Raw genomic sequence first — 22,853 nt, forward strand, 5'->3', positions numbered from 1 at the left:
TTCCAATTGAAATCCAACATTCTCACATCATGTCCAAGACCAAACACAATTTACTAGAAAAATTTTTTGTATTTCTTGATGAAGTCTTTGTTCTGCCTAAAGTGGATGTTATTCCAGGAGAGTATGCTGATTTGGGGCCTTTTTGGTGCATTTGTTTAATCATTTCTGCTAATGGTTTTTTTTTCTTCATCTATGTCATCTTTTTCTTCTGCATCACTTAAAACAGATGAAAAATCAGCTTCCTGCTACTCCCATGTATGCTGTCTTTTTGCTGTTTCCAACTTATCTAGAGCCTTTTTGGCTCTGAGAGAGGAGAAATGCCCTGTTTTCTTATATTTTAATAATTGTCCATGCATTTAAATGGGTGATGTCAAACAGATTTTCAAGTTGTTCCAGGAGTTCCTCATTTCATCTTGTGTCCAGGAGTTGTTCTGTCTTTATGCTTTTAAGAAATATTTCCATTCAGTAAGTATTACTTCCAGTTTATCAATTCCACGTTTGGCTGCCAGACTTTTTTCAGAAAGCAGACACTCCTTTGTCTGTCAACTAGCATCTTGAACTGTCATTTTCTCTACTTTGTAGAGATTCAGAAAGTGACCAAAAGCTTGAGAAATTGATGATAAATTTGCTCCCAGAATTTTATGCTCATATGAACTGAATAAGTTAACATTTACTTGTCCTCTGGTTTCCATTTTAAACCCTGAAACAAATAATAGAACTAATAATTATGACAACACTGATTAATTGATTTAAAGTCAGTGCACTGAGTACAAATGTCATTACAAATTGAAAAAAATGAAACAAAAATGATCATACTATATAGTTTGAACATTTTTGCAACATATTAATCAAACTTAAAGTCTAGAAGACCAACAATAAGTTTTGTTTAATTGTAATGATTTTTTGCACATAATTTTTTTCTATAAGTGGAACAAATTAAAAGTGTGCCACAGGATTACTTCAACATTTTACTTTTAAGGCCCCCCAAATATATATATATATATACATTCATACATATACATATATATATATATATACATACATACATACATATATATATATATATATATATATATATATATATATATATATATATATATATATATATATATATATATATATATATATATATATATATATATATATATATATATGTATACACACAGATGTGCAAACATATATTTTAGATTCTTCTATTGGCATGCCATTAACTTGTATGATCTTAGAGAAACTTTTGAATAGTTGCATGGATCATCACTTAGTAACGTCAATCGAACTGTTTCCAATGGAGCATTACTTACTGATGGGTGGTTTAATAAGTGTGTTGTTTGAAAACATGCTCCCTATCTTCAAAAGTCTTTTGATTTTGTCCCAAAGAGGTATCACTAGAAAATTTACTCTTTCATTATGATTAGCATTTTTTTTTTTATGAGTATAGATTATAGTATCATCTGCATAAGTTGAAAATAAAAATGTTGTTAAATATATTGTGAATGTAAGTTAATAGTTTTCAACAAAAAATTTATTTTAATACCTGAGATGATTTTGCTTGTTTGATTTAGTTAGCTACTTCATTTGGTTTAAAGACACTAAAATAGCTAATAGCTATATATCATATTGTTGCAAAATACTTATCTAATATTTATTATGGTATAAAATAATTGTGCAATATTTTATTTAATGACTAAACTATAATAAATATTTATCAGTAATATAAAGAAAAAATGTTTTCTTTATTTGGAGAAGAAACAAAAACATATTTTTTATTGCTACAAAGGTACAAGTTGAAGGAGTTTTAAGTACTTAACTTCAAGCCTTGTACCTCATAAATAGGAAAATATTTTTAAATTTTAAACAAAGATTTTACAGTTTTTTGAATTCTTAATAAAACTTAACACATTATAAGGGGGTAGCGAAATAGACTAAACAGGTGTGCGTAGCGGGCAAAAATTTGCATAAAACTACGCGTTTGAAATCTAATATGCGGTTCCTCATCACTTTCACACTCGCTTTCAACTTCTGCAATATCGGCATCACTTGCAATTTGCGATAAATTGTCTGCGTAAACTTCACTGTCACTACTACCATCAGAATCCATTTTTTGCGACAAAAATTTTTGTAATAAAAAAATATTTAAAAAAAGATGTTCGATCGTCAAAAGCTCAATAAAAACTGTCTGAAATATTTTTAAAATATCTGTTTAACATTCCTTAATTAATGAATGTTTATATAAAAGAGAAAACGATTAGAGATTGCTTAGTCTATGCATATAAATTTTGAGCAATCGGAATGTAAATAATAACATAACAAAATTGATGATTTTTTCGTTATCTTTATTTATAAACAAATGTTAAAGAAATTACGTTGAAGAGTCTGAAGAGTCTAAACAAAAAAGTACGAGCTAGTCTTATCAGTTTCATATGTAAACCAATCGAGTAAAATTACTTTGTGCCGCTTTTAAAGTAAATTCATTCAAATGGGTAAAAATACACGACCCATTAATAGACAGCAGTCCGCAAAGCAGGTATTTTTACCTGCCTCGCTTGTAATGTGTTAATAAGTTGGGTATTGGTGTCAATTTATTTTATTACATTATATATTAAACTACTTAATATCTGTAAAGTTATGAGACAGTCATAAAGTTTTTTTTCATGACATATAGCTCATATACAAATGTAGATTTATTTCAATTCCAAAAACTAATCAAAAAGAACCATAGCACATTGCAGAGAAATGGAAGCTTTCAAATATACCACATCACATTCATATCTTGTTCTTTTGACACTTCTAAAACAACTATGTAGAAATAGGAGCTGAAAAAGTTGAATGGTAGAAAGAAATATGGAGTGCTTACTTTTCTGCAAACCTGTCAATTTCTGGGATTTTTTTTAATGTAGTTTTTTAACAACAAGTTGTGCAATTGTCTTAAGTAACCTAACTATATTAACATTTTTGAAAACAATATTGTTTCATCAATTAACTTCCCACATGATACGGCACCTTGTCAGAGCAAAAAGCATCAAATCTTGGTACCAAGACCAAACCATTGAAATTATGGCTTGGTCTTTCAATAGTCCTGACTTAAGCTGCATGTGAAGCCCTTTGGTTAAGGATAGATAAATAATAAGTGAATAAGCATAGAATTTAAGTGCAAAGCATTTAAAACAGGTGCCTGAATGAATTGTACAAAATCTTGTGGATGTTTTGCGTAACTAATTTAATTTTGACATCTATTTTTGCTCTTTCTATTTTTTTTTTTTTTTTTTTAATCAAAAGCTGCCATTAAAGCATCCCAAACCTTTGAAGATGTTTCAAATGATGATGTGTTTACAAATTTGTTTGAGAATGGAACACTTGATCCTATTCCCTCAAATGAATTGTTTGAGTCTCCGTTTTTGCAAGCTAAAGATACAAGTAAGTTTTCTTGTTTCTGTTCAGACTATTTTTCTTGACTCAAATCTTTTTTAATCATATTTTTATAAATTTCTATTTTTTTTGGTTTTTTCTTATTTAGTTTTTTTAATGTAATTCTAGGTAAAAATATTGCATCACGTGCATGGGAAACATTAAAGTTTTTATTAAACCAGAATTGGATAAAAGATCACTTCCTCAAACACAGTAACAAGCAAGTCATTTTAAAGGCACTAGGTGACCAGAACCTGGAACAAGTTAGTTATTATTTCAGCTCATTTGGTGTTTATTTTATGTTTTCTTAACTAGTGTGAATGTCCTTTGTGTAAAAGTAAATCTTAAACTCTGATCTCTGAATTTAGGAACATGTTGTTGATATATTTTTTAATTAATTAAAAAAGGAAACTTACAATTTACCAAATTTCTACACCATGAAAGTCAAATTCAGTATTTTCTATTTTGAATATGGAGAGAATTTTTTCTAAATATTACGAAACTATTTGTTTGACTGTAAATTTAATTGAATTAGCGATCCTCTTCATATTTTAATTACGAAGCTTCACTTTCAATACATTAAAAGATCTTTTTCAACTTTTAAGAAACTTTGTAGAAATATGCATGCTGAATACCCCAGTTGGACCATGTTTTATTCTAAAAAATAGATGATAGACCAAGGTTCAGCTTGTAGAACCAAAAACATATGTTACAGTCAAATGGGGTAATTATAAAATTCTCAAAATTACTGGATAGAATTTCTTATAAAGTTTTTTTTTTTTTTTTTTTTTTGTTAACAAAGTTAATTAAGTTAAGAATATGCACATGTTTTCTTTAAAATGATCCTTAGAACTCTCTTTCACTGCCATAAAGGTTCTCACTTTGCTTACTAGATATATGATTGTCATAATAAGGCCACTTATGTTACAAAATTATGATGATGCCACCAGCTGGTAAAATCTTTTGAAATGATTTTTCAGCATCGATGGTCTGGACTGGAGTCAACTTTTAGGCAAGATAGTCCATCAGGATAATGATCCCAAACCTTTTTTATCCATAGCTTAGTACCTCCTCCATCTATCTGTTATTGGTAAATAATAAACATAGTAAAAAGTAATTTTCATATTTACACCTCAAACACTGGGGTATTTCTGGGTCTCATCTCTTTTATCAAGTTTTGTTTGCTGTTTTGAAAATAATTTTTTTGTTTTGTTTAGGTTCAACAATTAATATCAATTTTAGTAGGAAAACCAAATTTATCTTGCACAATAAAGCCATCAGAGTGTTTTCAAGAGACAGCAAGTCGTATCTGTTTGGTATGCTAAACTTTTATTGGTTTTAAATTTCATTAATATTTTAGCTTTTACCTATGTTATAATAATTTTTTGTTGTATCTTAGTACTTTAAGTAATACACTCAGCTTCCGCTATAACAAATGCTGTATCAATCCTTTTAATGTACTAAGGTAACATTAACACTAAAAAAAACTCTAAATAAAATTTAAAAAGCATTGATTCTTTCAAACAGTGATTCTTTATTGCTTTATCTACAAGTGCAATATTTGCCTTGATAACATAATTACTAATACCAGCAATTTAAAAAGTTCTTCTTTGTTCTACTGCACAAACCTTTAATTTATTTGCATGCATAATTTCATTATGAAAAATAATCTTTGTATAACTGGTTTCTTATGCCCTGGTAAATTAAAGAACAAGAAAGGTTTTTACATAATCTTTATTTATCTAGGAATTAGACAAGTGGTCTCTGCATGTGAGTACACTTGAATTGCTTTTGATGATCAAGTTTACTTCAAAAGAGGTATGTATTTTTAAATTCTTAGAAATTGTTTTAAATTATTACAAAATTTTACAAATTATTATAAATTTTTACAACCTATTAATGGTATTACAAACTGCTATTATTATTTTTTGAGTTATTTTAAACCATTTGCTTAGTGTAGTTTTGAAATTTCTTTTTTTTTACAATCCTTTTTTTTCTTATTTTTTGAGGTATTTTTTTTGCTGCTAATATCTGCTATTATATTATTTTGCTGCTATTATATTACTACAACTATAATCTCTTCATAAACTAACAAATAAATGTTTTGAAAAGATATTTTGTTGCTACTTTAAATAAAAAGAAGCAATTTTGTTGCAGCAGTTTTATTTTTTTTTAGGACCTACCTCAATTCTTATCTGCAATTGGACATGCTATAATGACTTCACTTACAGAAGATGGTCATAAAAACTCCTCTGTGGGCTCTTTGATAAATAAACTTTCTTTGCCATTCCAAGGGCAAGTGCTGAAATCAGCTTTTGAAATAATGGAAGAAGAAAATTGGTGGCGGCGAAGTCGGTAAATTCATAAACTCTTTCATTAGATACTCTTACAAAACTTTTAGCTTCTTTACAAAACTTAGCTATTATTATTGTTAACAATTGCAAACAATGGGAATTGCTACAACTCCTACTGCTACTACTTCTTTAATCATCATTATCATATTTATTAATATGCCTACCAAAAATTAACTCATCTAATAAGCCCTAAGTAAATCAAAATGCACAATAAAGCAAGATACACTTAAACATATTATAAAAAAAATTATTTTATGTTCTTATTTGTACATTAATTCAATGCATATAGATAAATTATGTGAATATGTATAACACATAATTTATCTATATGTAATGGATATATATATATATATATATATATATATATATATATATATATATATATATATATATATATATATATATATATATATATTGGTATATTCAAAAAGTTCGTATAATTGGTGTTTTAATATTCTTGCCAATAAGATTTTTTATAGATATTCTTAACATTAACTTATGTACATATATGCTTAATAAAATAGAATTTTTTAAATCTAGATCATTTAAATAATTAAAGCTATAATGCAAATTGACAAAGTTGGTATTAGATTGTTAATTGAGACTTGTTGTCGTAATCAGAAGTCTCCATCTGATGCTCACAAATTCATAACTACTGCCTGGGGTGAGGATGCAACTTCCATTCAAACAGTATACAAGTACTATCAAAAGTATTCTACATCAAACATAAGTGATTATAGTCAGTTTTCAGATGAATTGAGGTCAGGTAGACCCAGTACCTCAACAACTATAGACAACATTGAGATCATTCAACAACTGCTTGATGAAGACAGATTTTTAACAAATTTTTAATAGAGCAAATTTGTGATGTCGTAAACATTTCTTTTGGTTCAGTTTATTCAATAATCACCGAAAAATTGATGAAAAGATCAATTTGTTCACAATGGATTCCATATGGCCTCACCCAAGCAAATCAACAAAATCGGGTTGAATTTGCGCATAAATTTCTGATCATCCTACAAGATGAATTGAATGTTGAACGACGTCTAATTGTTGTGGATGAGAAATGGATTTACCACAGATTGATCAGGTGCAAACGCAGTAATCGCGCTTGGATTTCAAAGGGTGAAGAAGCTCCAAAACCTATCAGGAGATCACAATTTGATGCAAAAAGTATGGCAATTTGATGGCAAGGCCTATGTTGAGGTACTTCCAAATGGACAATTGGTCAATTCAGAAGTGTACATGCTTTTCCTATCAAATATGCATTCTAGTTTTGTCAACAAAGGCATGAAAAGAGTAACATGGAACACAATACTCCTTCAGCACGATAATGCCAGGCCACATGTGTCTGCTGCAGTCAGAGACTTTCTTGCTGAGAAAAAAGTCACCCGTGTCATTCAACCTCCATATAGCCCAGGCTTTAACTTGTTGGACAGATATGCTTTCTCTTCATTTGAATTTTATCGCAAGGATTTGGATTTTCAGACAAAGGAAGAGGTTCAAGAAGCCATGGAGACAAACTTAAGGTCACATTCATATGATCATATGCAACGGCAACTGGAAAAACTGAAAACAGATTTAAATGAGATTATTTTGAAGCATGGTGCCTACTCATGATCCACTCTTAATTTAATTGTTCTATGCTTATTCTTTGTTATAAAAAAAATTGATTATATGAACTTTTTGATTGACCCTAGTATATATATATTGAACCATTTAAGTTAAACCATTAAAGAAAAGAATGTTAATTAAATTATCCTAAATTAAAAGTAAACAATAAAAAATGAAATAACAAAGCAGTGTTTTTAAAAGCAAAGTTAAAAACTCAATCATTAAAGGTTTTTAGTAAATCCAGATACAAAGAAGGTACTGATATTTTGAATTTAAGTTGTAAAGTTCACTGCTATGTATATGTAGAATATCCACTTTGAGTTGCAGTCAAAAATGTGACCACCTATTTTTTGCTTTGTAACTTTGAAATAAGCTGATTGAAAAATTTTTAAAAAATTTTAGTTGCTGTTTACAATGAGCAGTTATAATATTTATAACGCTGTTATTAAAGTTTTTCATAATTTTTAAAAATTGATACTAAAATTCATAATTACATTTGATATTTAAATGTTTGAGTTTTCTCGTCAAGTTTTACATTCCTTTATTATATTATACATTCCTTTATTATATTATACATTCCTTTATTATATTATACATTCCTTTATTATATTATACATTCCTTTATTATGTTATACATTCCTTTATTATATTATACATTCCTTTATTATATTATACACTCCTTTAATTTATTATACATTCCTTTATTATATTATACATTCCTTTATTATATTATACATTCCTTTATCATATTAATGTATGTAAATAATATTTGGAATTAATAAATTCTGAATATTATTTACATTACATACATACCATAGATACATTCTTAATTTTATTTAAATAATTTTGAACCAATATTTTAACTGTTTTGTGACCAAAAGGAATTTCACTGATAAACAGGATATAAACATGCCACAAACTCGATATGAAATGATTTTTCACTTAAAAAAAATTGAGCCTTGTCAACGTCATTGTGGAGCATGTATATTTGCATGTAATAGGAAGAAAACCAGCAAAGAAAGCTTAACTTTTTTGTATATACTGAAGAAATTATGAGACAGCCAGTAATTTCTTATTAAGATTTTGACAATGCTGCAATAGTGACTGGCTGAACTTAATGCAAAATGATATTAAATAGTGCATCAGTTTCTAAAGTGCTGAAAATTTTCAAATACCATTTGAAAATTATGAATGAAAGCAAATTTTCATAAGATGTTCTTTGTAAATCATGAAAAGAACTTTGCAAGTTAAGATGTACAGTAAAATTCATCATTATGCTGGTGTCAAAATTCATGGTTCACTTCTTTGTTCATTAAAAATATAACTTAAGAACTAAAGTTTAAAGTTTATTTTAAAGTATCTGTCCTAAAAAAAAAGCTTGAAAGCAAGAAGTATTATCACAAAGTTTGAGGTAAGTGATTTTGTGAAAATTATAATTTAAATTCACTTTTGTCTTATTTCACTAGGTTTAATTCTCATTCTCAAAAGACATTGTTTGGTTTAATATCCAGCTGTGTAAGAAATCAAGATAATAATAAGAACATGGTTTTAATTTCTCTTCTTAAACAGCTACAAACACTTTTATGTGCCCCTGAAGAGGTATTCTTTTTTTTTTTTTTTTTTTTTTTTTTAAATAATACATTTTTTTTTGAGCTTTTTTTGAAAATACAATTTTTTTTTTAATAGGAAAAATTAGACTTGCTACCTGAAGAATATGAAGTATTACTCAATGCATTAAATTTCAGGTTAAATGTGGTATGTATTTTACAGAATTTTTTTTGACTTTATTTGTTTATAAAAAGAAACTTCTTTGCATTTTTATTTTAAGATTGGCATGCTCTTTGATGCTATTTTGGAAAAGAATACCATAATTTTTGATTGGACAGTTGCGTTGTTCCATTTACTTGTTTCTGATATTATACCAAAAAGTGACAAAGCTGGGTCAATGTTTATTAATGTCACAGATATGGTTGTTTTGCTTTTGCAGTCACAACAGATCTCTGAAACTGTACTTGCCCAACAAAACCAATTGCCCAGTTCTGATGGTGCTAAATTTTCGAATGTTGTGAGACGACTACGGGTAAATTTTATCTACTCCTTTTGTTTTAAAAATCCCCACTAATAATGTATTTTTTTATTATTTCATTAAACATTTAACAGCAATATAATATTCCATTAAACTTTTGACAGCAAGTATTCTGATTGCATAAATAAAAAATTTTGTTTTATAGAAAGAGATCACAAGTCGACCTGTCACAGCTGTTACAGTATACTGTGAGGAGCTTTTACCATTGCACACATCTATGTGTGAAATAATCACTACAGAACCAGTTCATTCTCCAGATGTTTCACAAGGAAATGCATCAACTCCTCTTAACAAATCAGAACACTCAGATGCTCTTTTAGAGCAGGTCAGTTATTTCAGTAAAGTTCTTCTTTTAATGAAGCTGTTAACGTTTATTCTGGTATCTCTTAAAAAAATTTAAACATTTGCTATTATCTTTTTTTAATTCTATGGTAGGGTCTTGTAGTAACAGGTTCTCAATATGTTAGTCCTTGGGATCTTTTGGAAGATTCTAAACATCCTGCACCATTAGCTTTGTCAATGTTTGGAGCAGTTCGTGTTGAAAAACAAACACTTCATTATATGGATGAATTCTCTCAGCTGATCCACCACACTCACCAACAAGTAAAACCACTCAGCTATTATGTTAATATTAACATTGAAGAAGAAGCTGCTCTACAAAGTCAGCCATCTACGCCAAATACTCCTGCTATTGGTGAGCTGTTATTGCAAGTGTATTATTTATAATTCAATAACACATTTGGTTGCATATTCTTACTCAAAAGTTATTTTTCTTTGTCCAGGTCCACTAACACCTTCCAACCAAACAGGATTATCACATTTACTTGCACCAATAGAATCTGCAGATGAGTCTGTTAAGCAGATGGTATAACATTTGACAAAAGTTTTATATAACTACATACCTTGAAATAAGTAATGAATCATTCAAGACAAGTTTTATGTTTAGATTTTTATGAAATAGATTTTTATAAATTAAATCTGCTATAAATTTGAGACAAATTTTACAATTATATTCTTGGCTATAGGAATTAAAACGGCCATTTGCTCGAACACAGCCATACACTTCTAACCTTACAGAACAAAGACATAAGAAGTTAAAACTATTAATTCAACAGCAACAGTTAGGTAGCCTTCAAGATATTCCACAGCTATTCCAACCAGTGCAGTATAAACAACAGCTCATAGGACTATCTCAAGAACCTCTTCCTAATGTCAGGTGATTATAATATATTTGTTTTGTTATGAAGAAATCAATAGGTTTTAATGTAGTATTTGAATTTCCAGAAAAAAAACATTTTCATAACCACTTATTATATTTGAAGAGCAGGTGCAAAAAATGTTTTTTTGATACAAAGCACCCTCTAGTTTAGGAATGAAAATATAAGCTATTCAAAATAATAATACTTTTATACTTGGTGCTATCATTTCTCGCTTGGTTTTAAAAAGGAATAAAAATTCTTTTTTCAGGGTTGCAACCAATATTCATAGCAATTTGTCGCATGATACTACAAAAACAGCTCTCCAGAATATGATTGCACGTAAAATTGGAGCTCCATCTAATGCTGCATCTCAACTGCAGCAGTTGTCTAGACAGCAGCAACTGGACATATTTAATCAACAGCAGCAAGCTACAGCAAGTGTAAGTTGATTATTGCTTAGCACTTTAACAAAACTTAACAGAAAATAATAAAGTGTTACAAAGTTTTTTTAAGTATCTAAAGAATAATATTGTTTCTACCTCACTTTTCAGAAACAATATTACTCTTCACACACTTTTGAATTCAGTGGAGCTATCATATTAATAATTTTTGGAAGAAATTGACACTTAGAAACAAAGAAAGTTTCTAAAGAATTTAAGCAAACTGATATTTAAAACTATTTTTAAAGCTTGCTTGCACTCTAACTTTGCTTTAGCTATTTCATCCTTGTGCTTTCATAAATATCCATTTTATAGTAAGCAAAAGTCTCTTGTTTAATGAATAATTTTCTAAAATAAAAGATATTGTTTTAAATTAATAAACTACTTGAACTAGACTTCACCAACAGGCATATATGAGAATTAGGTGGAAGATTCAAAACAATAACTTGCAAAAATTGCAACATGTTTTATATGGGAGGAATTATATAATTAACTTTTCCATTACTTTATGTAAGCATAAATTTATAAGTTTTATTTCCTGATATAATTTTTTTAAAATTTATATTGGCAATGTAATGCTTTACAAACTAATTTCTTTTTCTTTTATTTTTTTTTTTTACTACAGATGAACATTTCTGATTCACTTCAGACTTCTAATTTACATTCGCATCAGCAGCAACCAACATTGCATCAGCATCAGATGTCATTTCAACAGCAGCAGCAACAGTTAATAAATACACAATTGAAGTTACAAGGTTATTTTATATACATAAATACATGCTTGCATGCACAATCCACATACATATTATAAAATCTGCATATTTTAGTTCACACTTGTTCTTGCTTTTGTTCTTTTTTTTTATTTTTACAAATGTTTGCTAGTCTCTCTGCCAACCTTAACTTGGATAATTAAAAAGATGTGCTGCTACAGCAACATTTTTGTCATTTATCATTTAGTTAGGCTTAAGATGCAACTTTGAATATCATAATTGTCATTTCATTAGGCTTAAGGTGCGACTTTGAATAAAAGCAGGCAACAAATTCACAGATCAATTAGATCTCTTCCCTCTCTTTTTTAAGACAGTTTACTTGGTTTTCAAAAAACTGCAAAAAGAAATCTGTAATGATTAACAGCTAGTTTTTCTACTTTTTCCATTACAGTGTTAAAGGTAGCCCACTAAAAACTTGCTTGCTCATGCTTGACCTCCCTTGCAATATCACTTTTGATAAGTATGCTCTGCGAAAGCTCATGGATTCTATAAAAAGTTTCTTAATAACAGTCCCTCTGAAATCTTTCTAATCAATTTTAATAATCCAAGAAAATTGGTTACACTTCAAATTAGATTCAATAAATATAATTTTGAATTTTTTAATATAATGCATCGTAAGGACCAGTAGTCTTTTCATTAGCCTGTCAGAAATGTATCAACGCAGAAGCATGATGTCTATAGAAGATAACATTCTACTACTTTGTTCTTACTCTTCTTGGAGAAGGATGCTAAAGCATTGGATTCCAAGAAGACACACTTTCCCATTCCCCAACTCTTTCATGTTTCAGTTTTTTTCTGTTAAAATTAACAATGTATCGGTAGGAAGAATCTATTAAGTTCTTTTAGACATCTTCTCTAGCTACAAGAGGATTGTTCTGAACTAATTTAATAATCTTGCTAAACTCTATGGACTTGCTGAAACTCACACCAAGTGTTGAATTATCAGCAAGTACAGTTACATTTCCAGCAAGTATCAGGCTGCTTGTTGTACCGATTCCCTGGCTTAACGTTTGAATCATAGAAAATTAATAGAAGTTACCAAAATTAATCATTTAACGAGAGATTAGCAGGCGTAATTATAATTTAATTTCCACAAATTCCGAGATTTCTTGATTTTTCCTAACCATGCTCTACTAATACATAGTTGTTGTTTTTTTTTAAATAATTATTTTTTTTACTTTAGGTCCAAACTTACAAAGTCAATATCCCCAAAACAATCAACAGACTTCAATGCTTAGAAAGCTGTTGAAAAGCTCATACGATAATCAACATCTAATTATTCCTTCTGAGAATCAATCAAGTAAAATTTTAGTTACTTTAGTATTTGAATTTTCATTTCAATGTAGAATACAATCTTAAACACAAATTTAAACACGATGCTGAACATAAAACTAAATGTAAAATTCTCTTTTCTCAACTTTTAAAAAAATTTTCGATTTAACATTTTAGAAAATTTTTTTAGGAGAAAGTCTTTTGCAAACAGGAATCTTATCTCAGAATCAGCAACTAGTTCAACAACAGCCTATGCAGCAACAGCAACAGTCCATTCAGCAACAACCAATACAGCAGCAATCAATCCAACAACAATCCATCCAACTGCAATCAGTTCAACAGCAATCTCTCCAACAACAATCAATTCAACAACAATCGATTCAACAACAAACGATTCAACAACAGTCTATGCAACAACAGTCTATGCAGCAACAGTCTATGCAGCAACAGTCTATGCAGCAACAGTCTATGCAGCAACAGTCTATGCAGCAACAATCAATCCAACAGCAGTCTATGCAGCAACAATCTATCCAGCAACAGTCTATACAGCAACAACCGGCTCAACACCAACCAACCCAACCGCAACGATCCGTACCTCAGCAAAGCCTAATGTATAGGCAATTGATGAGTATGTACTTAAATGAATTTTTATTTTATTATGCAATTTACATTTTTTTGTCAGTAACTCAAGTATTCGGCGAAAATACCGTAGATGTAACCGGTTCTTCAAATTTGTATTGTCTAACGATGATGCATTACATCATGTTAGTACGTCCTATTTTAAAATAAATACTTTAAATTTAAGAAGCGATATTTAAACAAGTTCTAAATGCAAATTTAAGCTTTTCCTTAGTTATTGATTTAAACATTGAGTTATTGATTAATGGTTTACTAATAAATTTTTTTTACTGATAGTAGTTTATTTTTCAAGTGCTTATTATTAATAATTCTTTCCAAAGTGCTATTATTTTACAGATATTGGCATGCAAAGACAGATACCTGACAATGGCTTTCAAACAAACATCCAATTGCAACAATCGACAGACATAGCGTCTTTATATCAGCATCAGCTATCGACACCTGTTAACGATTACCAAGCTCAAATGTTAATTCAATATCAACAGGCTCAAATCGCTCCCACTGCTACTCAGAGCCTTCCGATGCAACCGAATCAACGACCACAAGCACCATATCAATAGCTCTCTATTCACTCCTACAGATGAGCAGCATAAAACAACGTAATTTGACCATGCAATGAAAAAATTGTCATCGCGTTTTACGCAATTTACCATTCAGGCACGTTTCACTCCTAAATTTAGCCTGCATATCGCCTAAAGTAAACGTTGAACAGTTTTCTTTAAAAAAGTAAGGCCTGTCTCGGCCCAATTACAAGGAGGAGATTAACTTAAATAGTTTTCGAAAAGTTTCTTGTAAACGCGATAAAGTGACATCAGCTTTACACAAAACTGAATATTAGAAATATGAATTAAAATTAAAATATTGAAATATTTTTTAAGATGAATGCAAAGAAAATAATTAATATTTATAAATCATAAGACCCTTAATATTGTAAATGTATGTGTAACATACAAAAATAAACGTCAAGTTTAAATTGGCGATTGAAAAAACAACTATTGTTTTAAGATAATTCTAAGTTAGAATGCCATTCTACATATAGTGTTTGAAAAGATGTTGAACTAGTTTGAAAGGCTACCAAAAGCGCCCCGGATAATATTTTTTAAAATTTATTTTGGAGAATTTCGAGGGAAACTGAAATAAAAAAAATATTTTTATACCATACAATTGATTTATGACAGTTGACTATATTTTGACAAATATAAATTTTATGTACATCAGACGCACGTTATACGCGTTACAATTTCTACAATGGTTTGTTGTAGCACATCTAAAAAGAAAAAATGCTGTTCTATGAAAAATCTGTTGAGATAATATCTTACACTTAAATCAGATTTAGAGGACGTCGCAACTTCAATTTATCTATATATGTCTTAAAAATCTTTTTTTTTTTTTTTTTTAAAACTTTTCTGTTACCATTATTACTAGTAGTTTTGTTATTTTCTTATCTTCCAAATGCGAAATGTTCACGTAGCCTACCTCTTTAGGTTTAATCGCAAAAGTAGCAGTTAATGGCCTCATGTTAAAATCAGTCCACGGATCTTTGTCTAAGTCTGAAGGATGAGGGTAACCAATAAAATCAATCAATAGCTTCTGCCCACTCTTTGGATTCGCACTCCAAATTTGTTTTTCGACAGTGAAAATGTTACCTAATCGAGTTGTTTTATTGTTGATTTTATTAATATTGTGTAAACTGTTTTTAAATCTTTAATATAAGAAAATAAAAAATATTGTTTTTTTACTTGCTGGGTTAACATAAACAAGAACGCCATCTTTCCAAACGCAATTTCCGACAGGTGGACTTCCATCAAGTTTAAACTGTATTGGGCGTCCATACTGCAGCGTGAGCTGCCAACATAAATCAGCTGTTACATCTTTTTTTATTTCGATTGCTAACTCAAATGTTCCGCCACTTTTACCCTGACCCCAAATAGTTGCTGATTGGTTGATAGGACGACTGTAGAATATAGAATAAAATCAGTACAAAAACGTTTGAATAGTAAAAAAAAACAAGTGCATAACTGAATAAAATGAAAATCAAAAACCTCTTTCACCAAGAAATTGGTTAATGCAGATTTTTTAAAAATCTTACACAAAGTAATCAAAGCTTCCTCCCTCAATAGGAGGCAAAGTTGGACATGGTTTACAAAATACACCACCACAATCAATTCCTTCTTCGTCTCGATTCTGCCGAAGATCATTACATGAGCTTAACGGATATGGAACTGAGTTGCTGATGTTACATTTAGGTTGTCTTGGATTGACACTTGGGGTCTTCAAAATTAAAATTTAAAAATAAAATTGTTTTTATGTTTTTTTTTTAAACTAACCTTTTACATTGATAATAATTAAATAATGAAGATGTATGAACGAATTTTATTGAACTAAAATCAGGGATATATACATGCATTTTAAAATAAGCTTACTAAAATTGTTTTCATCGACGGGTTGTTTGTTTCGCAACTGCTATCAACAGAATATATGCAGCCTATTCTCGGATCACAATCGACGTTTATTGGGACTTCACGAATGTCATCATCAATTCCACCTATTGTGCCGTTTATATGGAAACAAAATTCCCCACGCTCAGAACCTGATATATTGAAAGTTTGAATAGAAAAAAAAAATTGTAATACTTGACACTAAATACTAATTGTTTGGGTTTTTATTTTTGATTAACATGGAATTTGGATAACTGTCATAAAGCTCAAGAAGCATCAGTACAACCTGTTGCAAAGAGTAAATTTTGTGACATTTACATAACAGGAAAAAAAAATAATCTTATAATCAAATTTCTCTGTTATTTATAACGATGGAACATCTTACTTGCATTTTGACACCCATAGCTCATTCAAATTACTTCGAATTGAGTTTTAGAATCTTGTTTCTTTCTTTTTTTTTTTTTTAATATATCAGAAATTTAGATAAAATAAAGTTTAAACCTGTTTTAAGAAAATGCGTTTCCAGAGCTGGACCATTCGATTTCAGACACGTGTACGTCAACGGTTCTTCTTTTGAAAAGCAGTTTAAAATAGGATTTCCTCCTGTTATCTTCAATCTTGAGCAGCTGTAATAAGGTGCTTCTGAATTGCCAACTAACAGGGCTGCCTGTAATACATAATCACCGTCCTTTAAATTTGTTGGAATGCTGATTGTTGTATCATATCTTTCGCAATCATCACTCTCTGTAACGAATTTAAAAAAACTTCAAAAAGCGGCGTTTTCCCCCAAATTTTAATCTTGTTATTGGCATACCTTTGCAAAAACTTTACAAAGTTAATTAGTTAAGACAATACATTTATCAATATATACAAAACATCTGTCTCGGTTGTTTTAACTGGGATTACTACCTGATTGAAATTCACATCCAGATCTTGCATTACACGGATGATAACAATCACCATACTTTGATGCTTGCAATTTATCAGCCCGCATATCACTACCAAAGCAAGCAAACTTCAAAACATTTTTTTGGAAATTTTCTGCAGTATGCTGACCCAACGGAACGAGAGAAAGACGAACATAACCGCCCGCATGGTTGTTTGAAACCCAACCAACCTAGGAAAGGTCATTTTTAAAACTAGTAATTACAAAAAAATGCAATTTTTTAACACCAAAAGAGTACATAGTGCAAGGTTAATTTTAAACTTTTAAAAATGCAATTGTACCTTCAGCCTGTCTCCGGCGCGTAATTGCGTAACAGGAACTGTAATTCAAAAAAAACAAAACAAGCAATGAAATGGTAATTTGGATCGCAACAAAATGAAAATTTTTTCTTCAAACGAAATGATTACGTTTGAATATCGCAAAAGTTAAAATGCTCTCACCTAAATTGGACTGAGGATCACCGTCACAAACTGCGTTCTGTACTCCTCCTCTTCCTAATGCCATTACAAGTGAGCTGAAAATAATTTACAAAATTAAGTTTCAAGTTTAGTTCACGAAACCCATGTTTGTGTAACTTTACTGTATGTTAGCTAACATGGGTGCATAATATATATATTTTTTCTAAATATCATTATAAAGTTTTTTCTATGCATTTAGTAATAAATAACTTACGGTGGACAACTAAGCCACGAATGAGAAACAACGGCATTTAAAAAAAGAGCAAAGCAACAAAAGACTTGGTCCAACATACCTATAAAGTAGAGGTCATTGTTGTAAGAAATTAATTCATCTCGTAAATCCACGAGACCATAGCTCTTCTACTTACTTTAAGATTCCTTAAGTTAAGACTCACACACACACAATCAAGTAAAAAAGAATAAAAAAGATCTTACTCTTTTCAATCAAAAAGATGTTTAAAGCGCAGCTTTTTATCCTTTTCTAAAAAAGGTTAAAGTTTTGCTTTTTTATAAACATTTTAAGCAAATTTTACCCCCTGAAAATGTAACAATCCATGATAAGCGAATACAAAGAAATGATGACTAAGATTCTTAAAACATTTTAATTTTTCTTATGAGGAATCTAAACAATGTAACTTTCTATTATTTAAAAGTACTTGAGGTCCCATAATCCTGTAAGTTTACGAAAAATTTTTCACGAGATGAAATCCATGAAACGTCATTTACCAACAATACATATTCATTCTTAGTATGGTATATTTGTATTGTCTAACTGAAGTTTTCAAGTAACCAAGATTACTTATTCGGCATTTGAAGAGTTTTTTTCCCAAACCTGCACCTAAGTTAGCACTCATTTGAGATTTGTTGATAAAGAAAATTTTTCGGACTGAAAAGAAAAAAACTTTCTCAGCTGTAAATTAAATAACTGAGCTAATATGTTTGATACTGTATGAAAAGTAACTATTTTCAAAATAACGGGAAAATTCTTAATTTTAGCGTTTCACTTTTTCGACAGCAATCTTATTCAATTATTGCATGATGAAAAAATTTTTCACCTGAAGATCAGTCATTGAAGATTAAGAAATAGTCCTATTATTTATCATCACGTGACTTTAAGTGTTTCTAATTATATAGGAGAAAAGATTTTTTCAAATCAATACAGTTGGAAGATAAATCCGGAAGCGGTGAGCGAGTATGATGGCATCAGCCAAAAAAATCATGATCTTCATTGAGTCACATGCATCCATTTCTTCATCCTTTTAAAATTGTCTTTAAGTTAAAATAAAAATTGAGACGACCAAGATTTTTGTTAATTAAGATAAATAAGTAAGATGAATATATATTTGGAGAAAAAAAAAGATCTGAAAAAGTAATATGATCTTAGATCTCGTTCATCTATTTGAATGGAAGATCATTCTGTAGCTCTATAAATTTTGAATCTGCAAGACATTTAATTAGTTGCGTTCTTCATCTTTATCATACCCATTGTGTTGAATGATATTAGGAAAGATTCTGGTTGTTTTCAAAACGAAAATTTTATCAAAAATAGTTAAAATGTATATTATAAAGTCGATATTTTGTTGCAAGAGTTGTAAACAAAGAGGTTTTACTATCTAAGCTGTAATTATTTTTTATCTGTCTTATAAAATCCGGTGAATAAGACGAAACCAATTAACAGTTAATTTGCACTAATTACATTCAAGCAAAGTTTATAGAAATTTGATTGGTCTAAAATTTGATTGGTCTAACAGAGTCGAGCAAACAAGAGATGAACATTCTAAAGTGAGAGAAAATCCGCTTAGAATGTTATTTCTCTTTTGTTAATAAAACCTGCCGTAAACGCACTTTCTGTTCGAGTTTTAAAGCAAAATATTAAAGAAAAATATACTCGAACGTTTTTACTGGTCAGTCATTTTTTTTGCTAATATAAAAACATTTCACTATTTTAATATTAGAGATAGGAAGGAATCTAAACTTTATGTAGCAGTTCGGTTTGGGTTCTTTGAAGTGAGAGTGCGGTTTCAAAGCGCTGCTTGGGCAATTTTTGGTACAGAAAATTGCAGAAACACCTTTAGGAAATCAATGTTTCCAATTCTCAAAGCCAACTTAATTAAATAAAAGATTTAAAAATCTACTATGTTTAATTTTACAAAGTAAAACTTTAAAAAAGCAGAAGCAATAGTTATTCCCTCAGGAACACTGTTAAGCAAAAGTAAGATTATTTAATGAACTTTGCTAAATCAGTGAAACATAACCTATTGACGGATTATTTAAAAAGAATATTGGGATGGTTTATTGCAGAAGAATAGAACATACCTCATATTTTTTGCATATAATTATGCATGTGGTAACAGGACGATAACGAAACCCAGAAGACACTAGCAATTTACAATGTAACAGAAGTATTAAAGCTTGCATTTGATATTTATAAAGCTCAACATTCACAAGGCAGTGTCGGAAAAGACTTTTGGAAGCCTTGGAAGGTAAACATATCCCCAGGTCCCTAAAAAAACCTCTTCCTGGAACTTTCTTTTAATTTAGGTTCTAAACATTGCTCTGTTGATCTAATTAAATAAATTAGTGTATGTCAGCTAAGCAATGCTTCTTAAAAACATTTCAATTAAAAATTTAAAGCATAAATAAATATCATAAAATTAACATTGCTTTACAATTACATTCATTTATCGTGTTTGTATGCGTGTTTGATTGTGAACAAACAAACGATTGTAGGTTAAAGATAAAATCTAATGGTTTAAAGGAAAATTGGTTGAGATTTTATGCTTAGTCTGTCATGGCGCATGCTGACACACTTGCAATATGTAAGGCTTCAATCAAAAAAGTGAAAAGTCTTCATGAAATACAAACCAAGAAGCTCTGAGAAATTACGTATCACGGCAGTAAATCATCTAGGTTTATTTTGTTTGCATTCAGAAATTTACACAAAACGTGAGAAACTTTTCATTTAGAACAAACATAATTTCGATTTCAAACAAATTTTGATTGAATGATAGGTTGCTCTCGAGCAAATGTCTATCACCAGCTGTGAATTTAAACATAAACATAACTTAAGTTAAATGATCTGGAAAATTCTCTTAGTTATATTGAGAAGAACTTGTTAATTTGTACGTCAACTGAAATGTGCAGATTAATAAAAATGACCGACAGACTGCAATTTTAAAAATAGATATTTAGTAATACTTCAGTAAACGACATAATATAGCTAACAAGGATTATTTATTCATTTAAAACCTAACACAGTGAAGTATCGTAATCTACAAAAAACAAATTACTTTTGAACAGAAACATGTTTTATAATGTAAAAAATTTGTGTTCATTAATTGGTGGTCATAAGAAAAGTAAATTTTAAAATTTTAATAATATTCAATTAGAGAAGCGTTTAAACAACTTATTCAAATATATATATATATTTTTGTAATATTCGGTTGTTGATTCTCTCTTGAATAAATCTTAAGTTTGCATCTAACTTTTGATATCATGTAGCATAAAGACAATTGCAAGAACATTCCAATATGCGCCTAGTTGAAGGTGTCAAAAATATGTTTTAAAGGTATCAAAGATCGAAAAGTATAGCATGTTTAAAAAAAGAAGGTAGAAAGTTCAAAAACACCCAGCAACAAAACCAATTGATGGCGTGAAAAAATCTGAAAATCGCCAATCAAAAAGAATGTAAATATCTTGGAAGTCCTCGCTAAAAAAATGCGCTTACAGCGATATATAAAATGCGCTTACGGTGATACCAGCTAACACAAAATGTTTAAAAAGCGGTCAGGCACGTTCTAAGAATGTCCAAAGAACGTTTCCAACGTTCTTTGAACATACTTGAACGTTTTGTGTTAGCTGGGATGTATGTATTTCTGTAAGACAAAACCCCAAATACACATCGAAGGTGGATGAGGAGTTCTTCGAACAAAGCAATTCAGAAAAGATAGATTAGCCCCCACAGTCACCCAATCTTAACCCCATAGCTTATATTTGGGTACTTTTTATGGATTGCATCTCACAGAAAAGAATTTTCAGGAACCTTCACGTCCAGAAATAGGTGTATAAACTTTGTTTTAGTGGCATAGTTTGTTCCTAAGATGAATAACTGATACTCTTTACATTTATTTCATATCGTTAATTAGACCCAGTAAGTTAAAAAAATATAAACGCAAAATTTTATTCAGTTCTCAGATTAAAATTGTTTTTTTTTGAGAAAGTATTCGAAAAACTTAACATCTGAAACACTATTCGTTACTTAACAAAGGTTTGCAGCTTAAAACAATTTCAGAGGAGAAAACTCCAAGGGGGTGAGCTTCATAACTAGTGTTGTTATCGACTTCGACTAAATCGACTAAAAGTCAACTTGTTGAAAGTCGAAACTAGCCAACTTTAAAAAATCGATTAGTCGAGTTAATCGACAAATAGTTTTCTACTAATCGACTAAAAGTCGATTTAGTTGTATAATCATCCTAACATCCTTATTTTTATTTTTTCACTTAATTTAATTTTATCATTCTTTAATATTGTTAAGATGCTGACCAATGAGTCAAGAGATATCTTTATAAAGTAGTTTATCTTGCAAAGATAAATTATTTTTAAAAAAAGAGCCATACGTAAGAATATCTTTCATAGCGGTTTTTTTAATTTAACCTAAATATTTGAACATTGAGCTTAATTTGGTGTATCACATAAACTCTACTCTTAGATTACTGTATGTAGCAACCACTTCATTAATGTTTCTTTTCACAATAGTAACCAGTTGATGCTTTTTAAAACAAAATGTTAAGTAATGTGTTATGGTACTTATTACCGATATTATTTCTTCCAAAAGCGCATTTTATGACTATTACTACGTAAACTTTGTGAAGTTTCATTTTTATTAAATGTTTTATTTATTTTTGATGTTAACTTAAAACTGTGTACTTTCTTTATCGTATTAAGTCATAGTTGCTGTTAACTAACATGTTTGTTTTAAGAGATTCAACTTGCTAATTCAGCTTTAAATCCTGTCCAATCAACGCGCAAGGTTGCATGATGTCGAATATTTAACGACATCGAAAAAAAAAAAAAAAGTGCAAATATAAGTTTGGATGTTTTGAATTTTAAAACTTCTGGTGTCATTAGTGAGGCTTTTTTCATTTTAATTGATTATAGAGTTGATATGGCAGTTCTTATTTTTAAAATAAAATCACTTCTTTAAAATAATATCATCTTTACCTCGAATTTTGT

At 29.6% G+C, this 22,853-nt stretch overlaps 3 protein-coding genes across 6 annotated transcripts in view; 1 reads left to right on the plus strand and 2 right to left on the minus strand.

The window, feature by feature from the left end:
* Positions 1 to 14,673, plus strand: part of LOC145191699 (mediator of RNA polymerase II transcription subunit 12-like protein) — a 30,022-nt gene extending 15,349 nt beyond the window's left edge. For all 3 annotated transcript variants that reach the window (XM_090066282.1, XM_090066284.1, XM_090066283.1), the window contains exons 25-42: positions 1,188 to 1,379; positions 3,277 to 3,414; positions 3,535 to 3,668; positions 4,623 to 4,721; positions 5,152 to 5,223; positions 5,582 to 5,760; positions 8,840 to 8,972; positions 9,060 to 9,128; positions 9,202 to 9,453; positions 9,605 to 9,784; positions 9,895 to 10,153; positions 10,242 to 10,324; positions 10,485 to 10,675; positions 10,927 to 11,098; positions 11,724 to 11,853; positions 13,052 to 13,168; positions 13,331 to 13,768; positions 14,116 to 14,673. In XM_090066282.1, coding sequence (XP_089922408.1) covers positions 1,188 to 1,379; positions 3,277 to 3,414; positions 3,535 to 3,668; positions 4,623 to 4,721; positions 5,152 to 5,223; positions 5,582 to 5,760; positions 8,840 to 8,972; positions 9,060 to 9,128; positions 9,202 to 9,453; positions 9,605 to 9,784; positions 9,895 to 10,153; positions 10,242 to 10,324; positions 10,485 to 10,675; positions 10,927 to 11,098; positions 11,724 to 11,853; positions 13,052 to 13,168; positions 13,331 to 13,768; positions 14,116 to 14,339 — 3,062 coding nt within the window. In that variant the 3' untranslated portion in view covers positions 14,340 to 14,673. The remainder of the gene's footprint in view (positions 1 to 1,187; positions 1,380 to 3,276; positions 3,415 to 3,534; positions 3,669 to 4,622; positions 4,722 to 5,151; positions 5,224 to 5,581; positions 5,761 to 8,839; positions 8,973 to 9,059; positions 9,129 to 9,201; positions 9,454 to 9,604; positions 9,785 to 9,894; positions 10,154 to 10,241; positions 10,325 to 10,484; positions 10,676 to 10,926; positions 11,099 to 11,723; positions 11,854 to 13,051; positions 13,169 to 13,330; positions 13,769 to 14,115) is intronic.
* Positions 1 to 22,853, minus strand: part of LOC149882154 (uncharacterized) — a 145,684-nt gene that overhangs the window by 39,741 nt on the left and 83,090 nt on the right. The gene's annotated exons all lie outside the window — the stretch shown is intronic.
* On the minus strand, positions 14,928 to 20,047 carry LOC145191034 (uncharacterized). Its single transcript, XM_090066302.1, has 11 exons — positions 19,938 to 20,047; positions 17,836 to 17,914; positions 17,604 to 17,677; positions 17,445 to 17,482; positions 17,127 to 17,334; positions 16,719 to 16,961; positions 16,203 to 16,369; positions 15,869 to 16,050; positions 15,519 to 15,733; positions 15,256 to 15,425; positions 14,928 to 15,046 (listed from the first exon to the last, which is right to left on the minus strand). Exons 2-11 carry the CDS (start codon positions 17,910 to 17,912, stop codon positions 15,023 to 15,025), a joined length of 1,398 nt encoding a protein of 465 aa, XP_089922428.1. The 5' UTR covers positions 17,913 to 17,914; positions 19,938 to 20,047; the 3' UTR covers positions 14,928 to 15,022.

The sequence above is a fragment of the Hydra viridissima genome, unplaced genomic scaffold (assembly GCF_058129835.1).
Source record: "Hydra viridissima isolate aposymbiotic clone 2 unplaced genomic scaffold, HvirCarnegie_v1 scaffold_11, whole genome shotgun sequence".
Taxonomy (NCBI): domain Eukaryota; kingdom Metazoa; phylum Cnidaria; class Hydrozoa; order Anthoathecata; family Hydridae; genus Hydra; species Hydra viridissima.

Excerpts from the sequence above, each read along its gene's own strand:
- LOC145191034 (XM_090066302.1), bottom strand. The coding sequence starts at position 17,912 with ATGTTGGACCAAGTCTTTTGTTGCTTTGCTCTTTTTTTAAATGCCGTT. Across the intron at positions 17,335-17,444 it reads GCGCCGGAGACAGGCTGAAG|GTTGGTTGGGTTTCAAACAA; the intron begins GTACAATTGCAT and ends GACCTTTCCTAG. Across the intron at positions 16,051-16,202 it reads CGTCGATGAAAACAATTTTA|ACCCCAAGTGTCAATCCAAG; the intron begins GTAAGCTTATTT and ends TTAATTTTGAAG.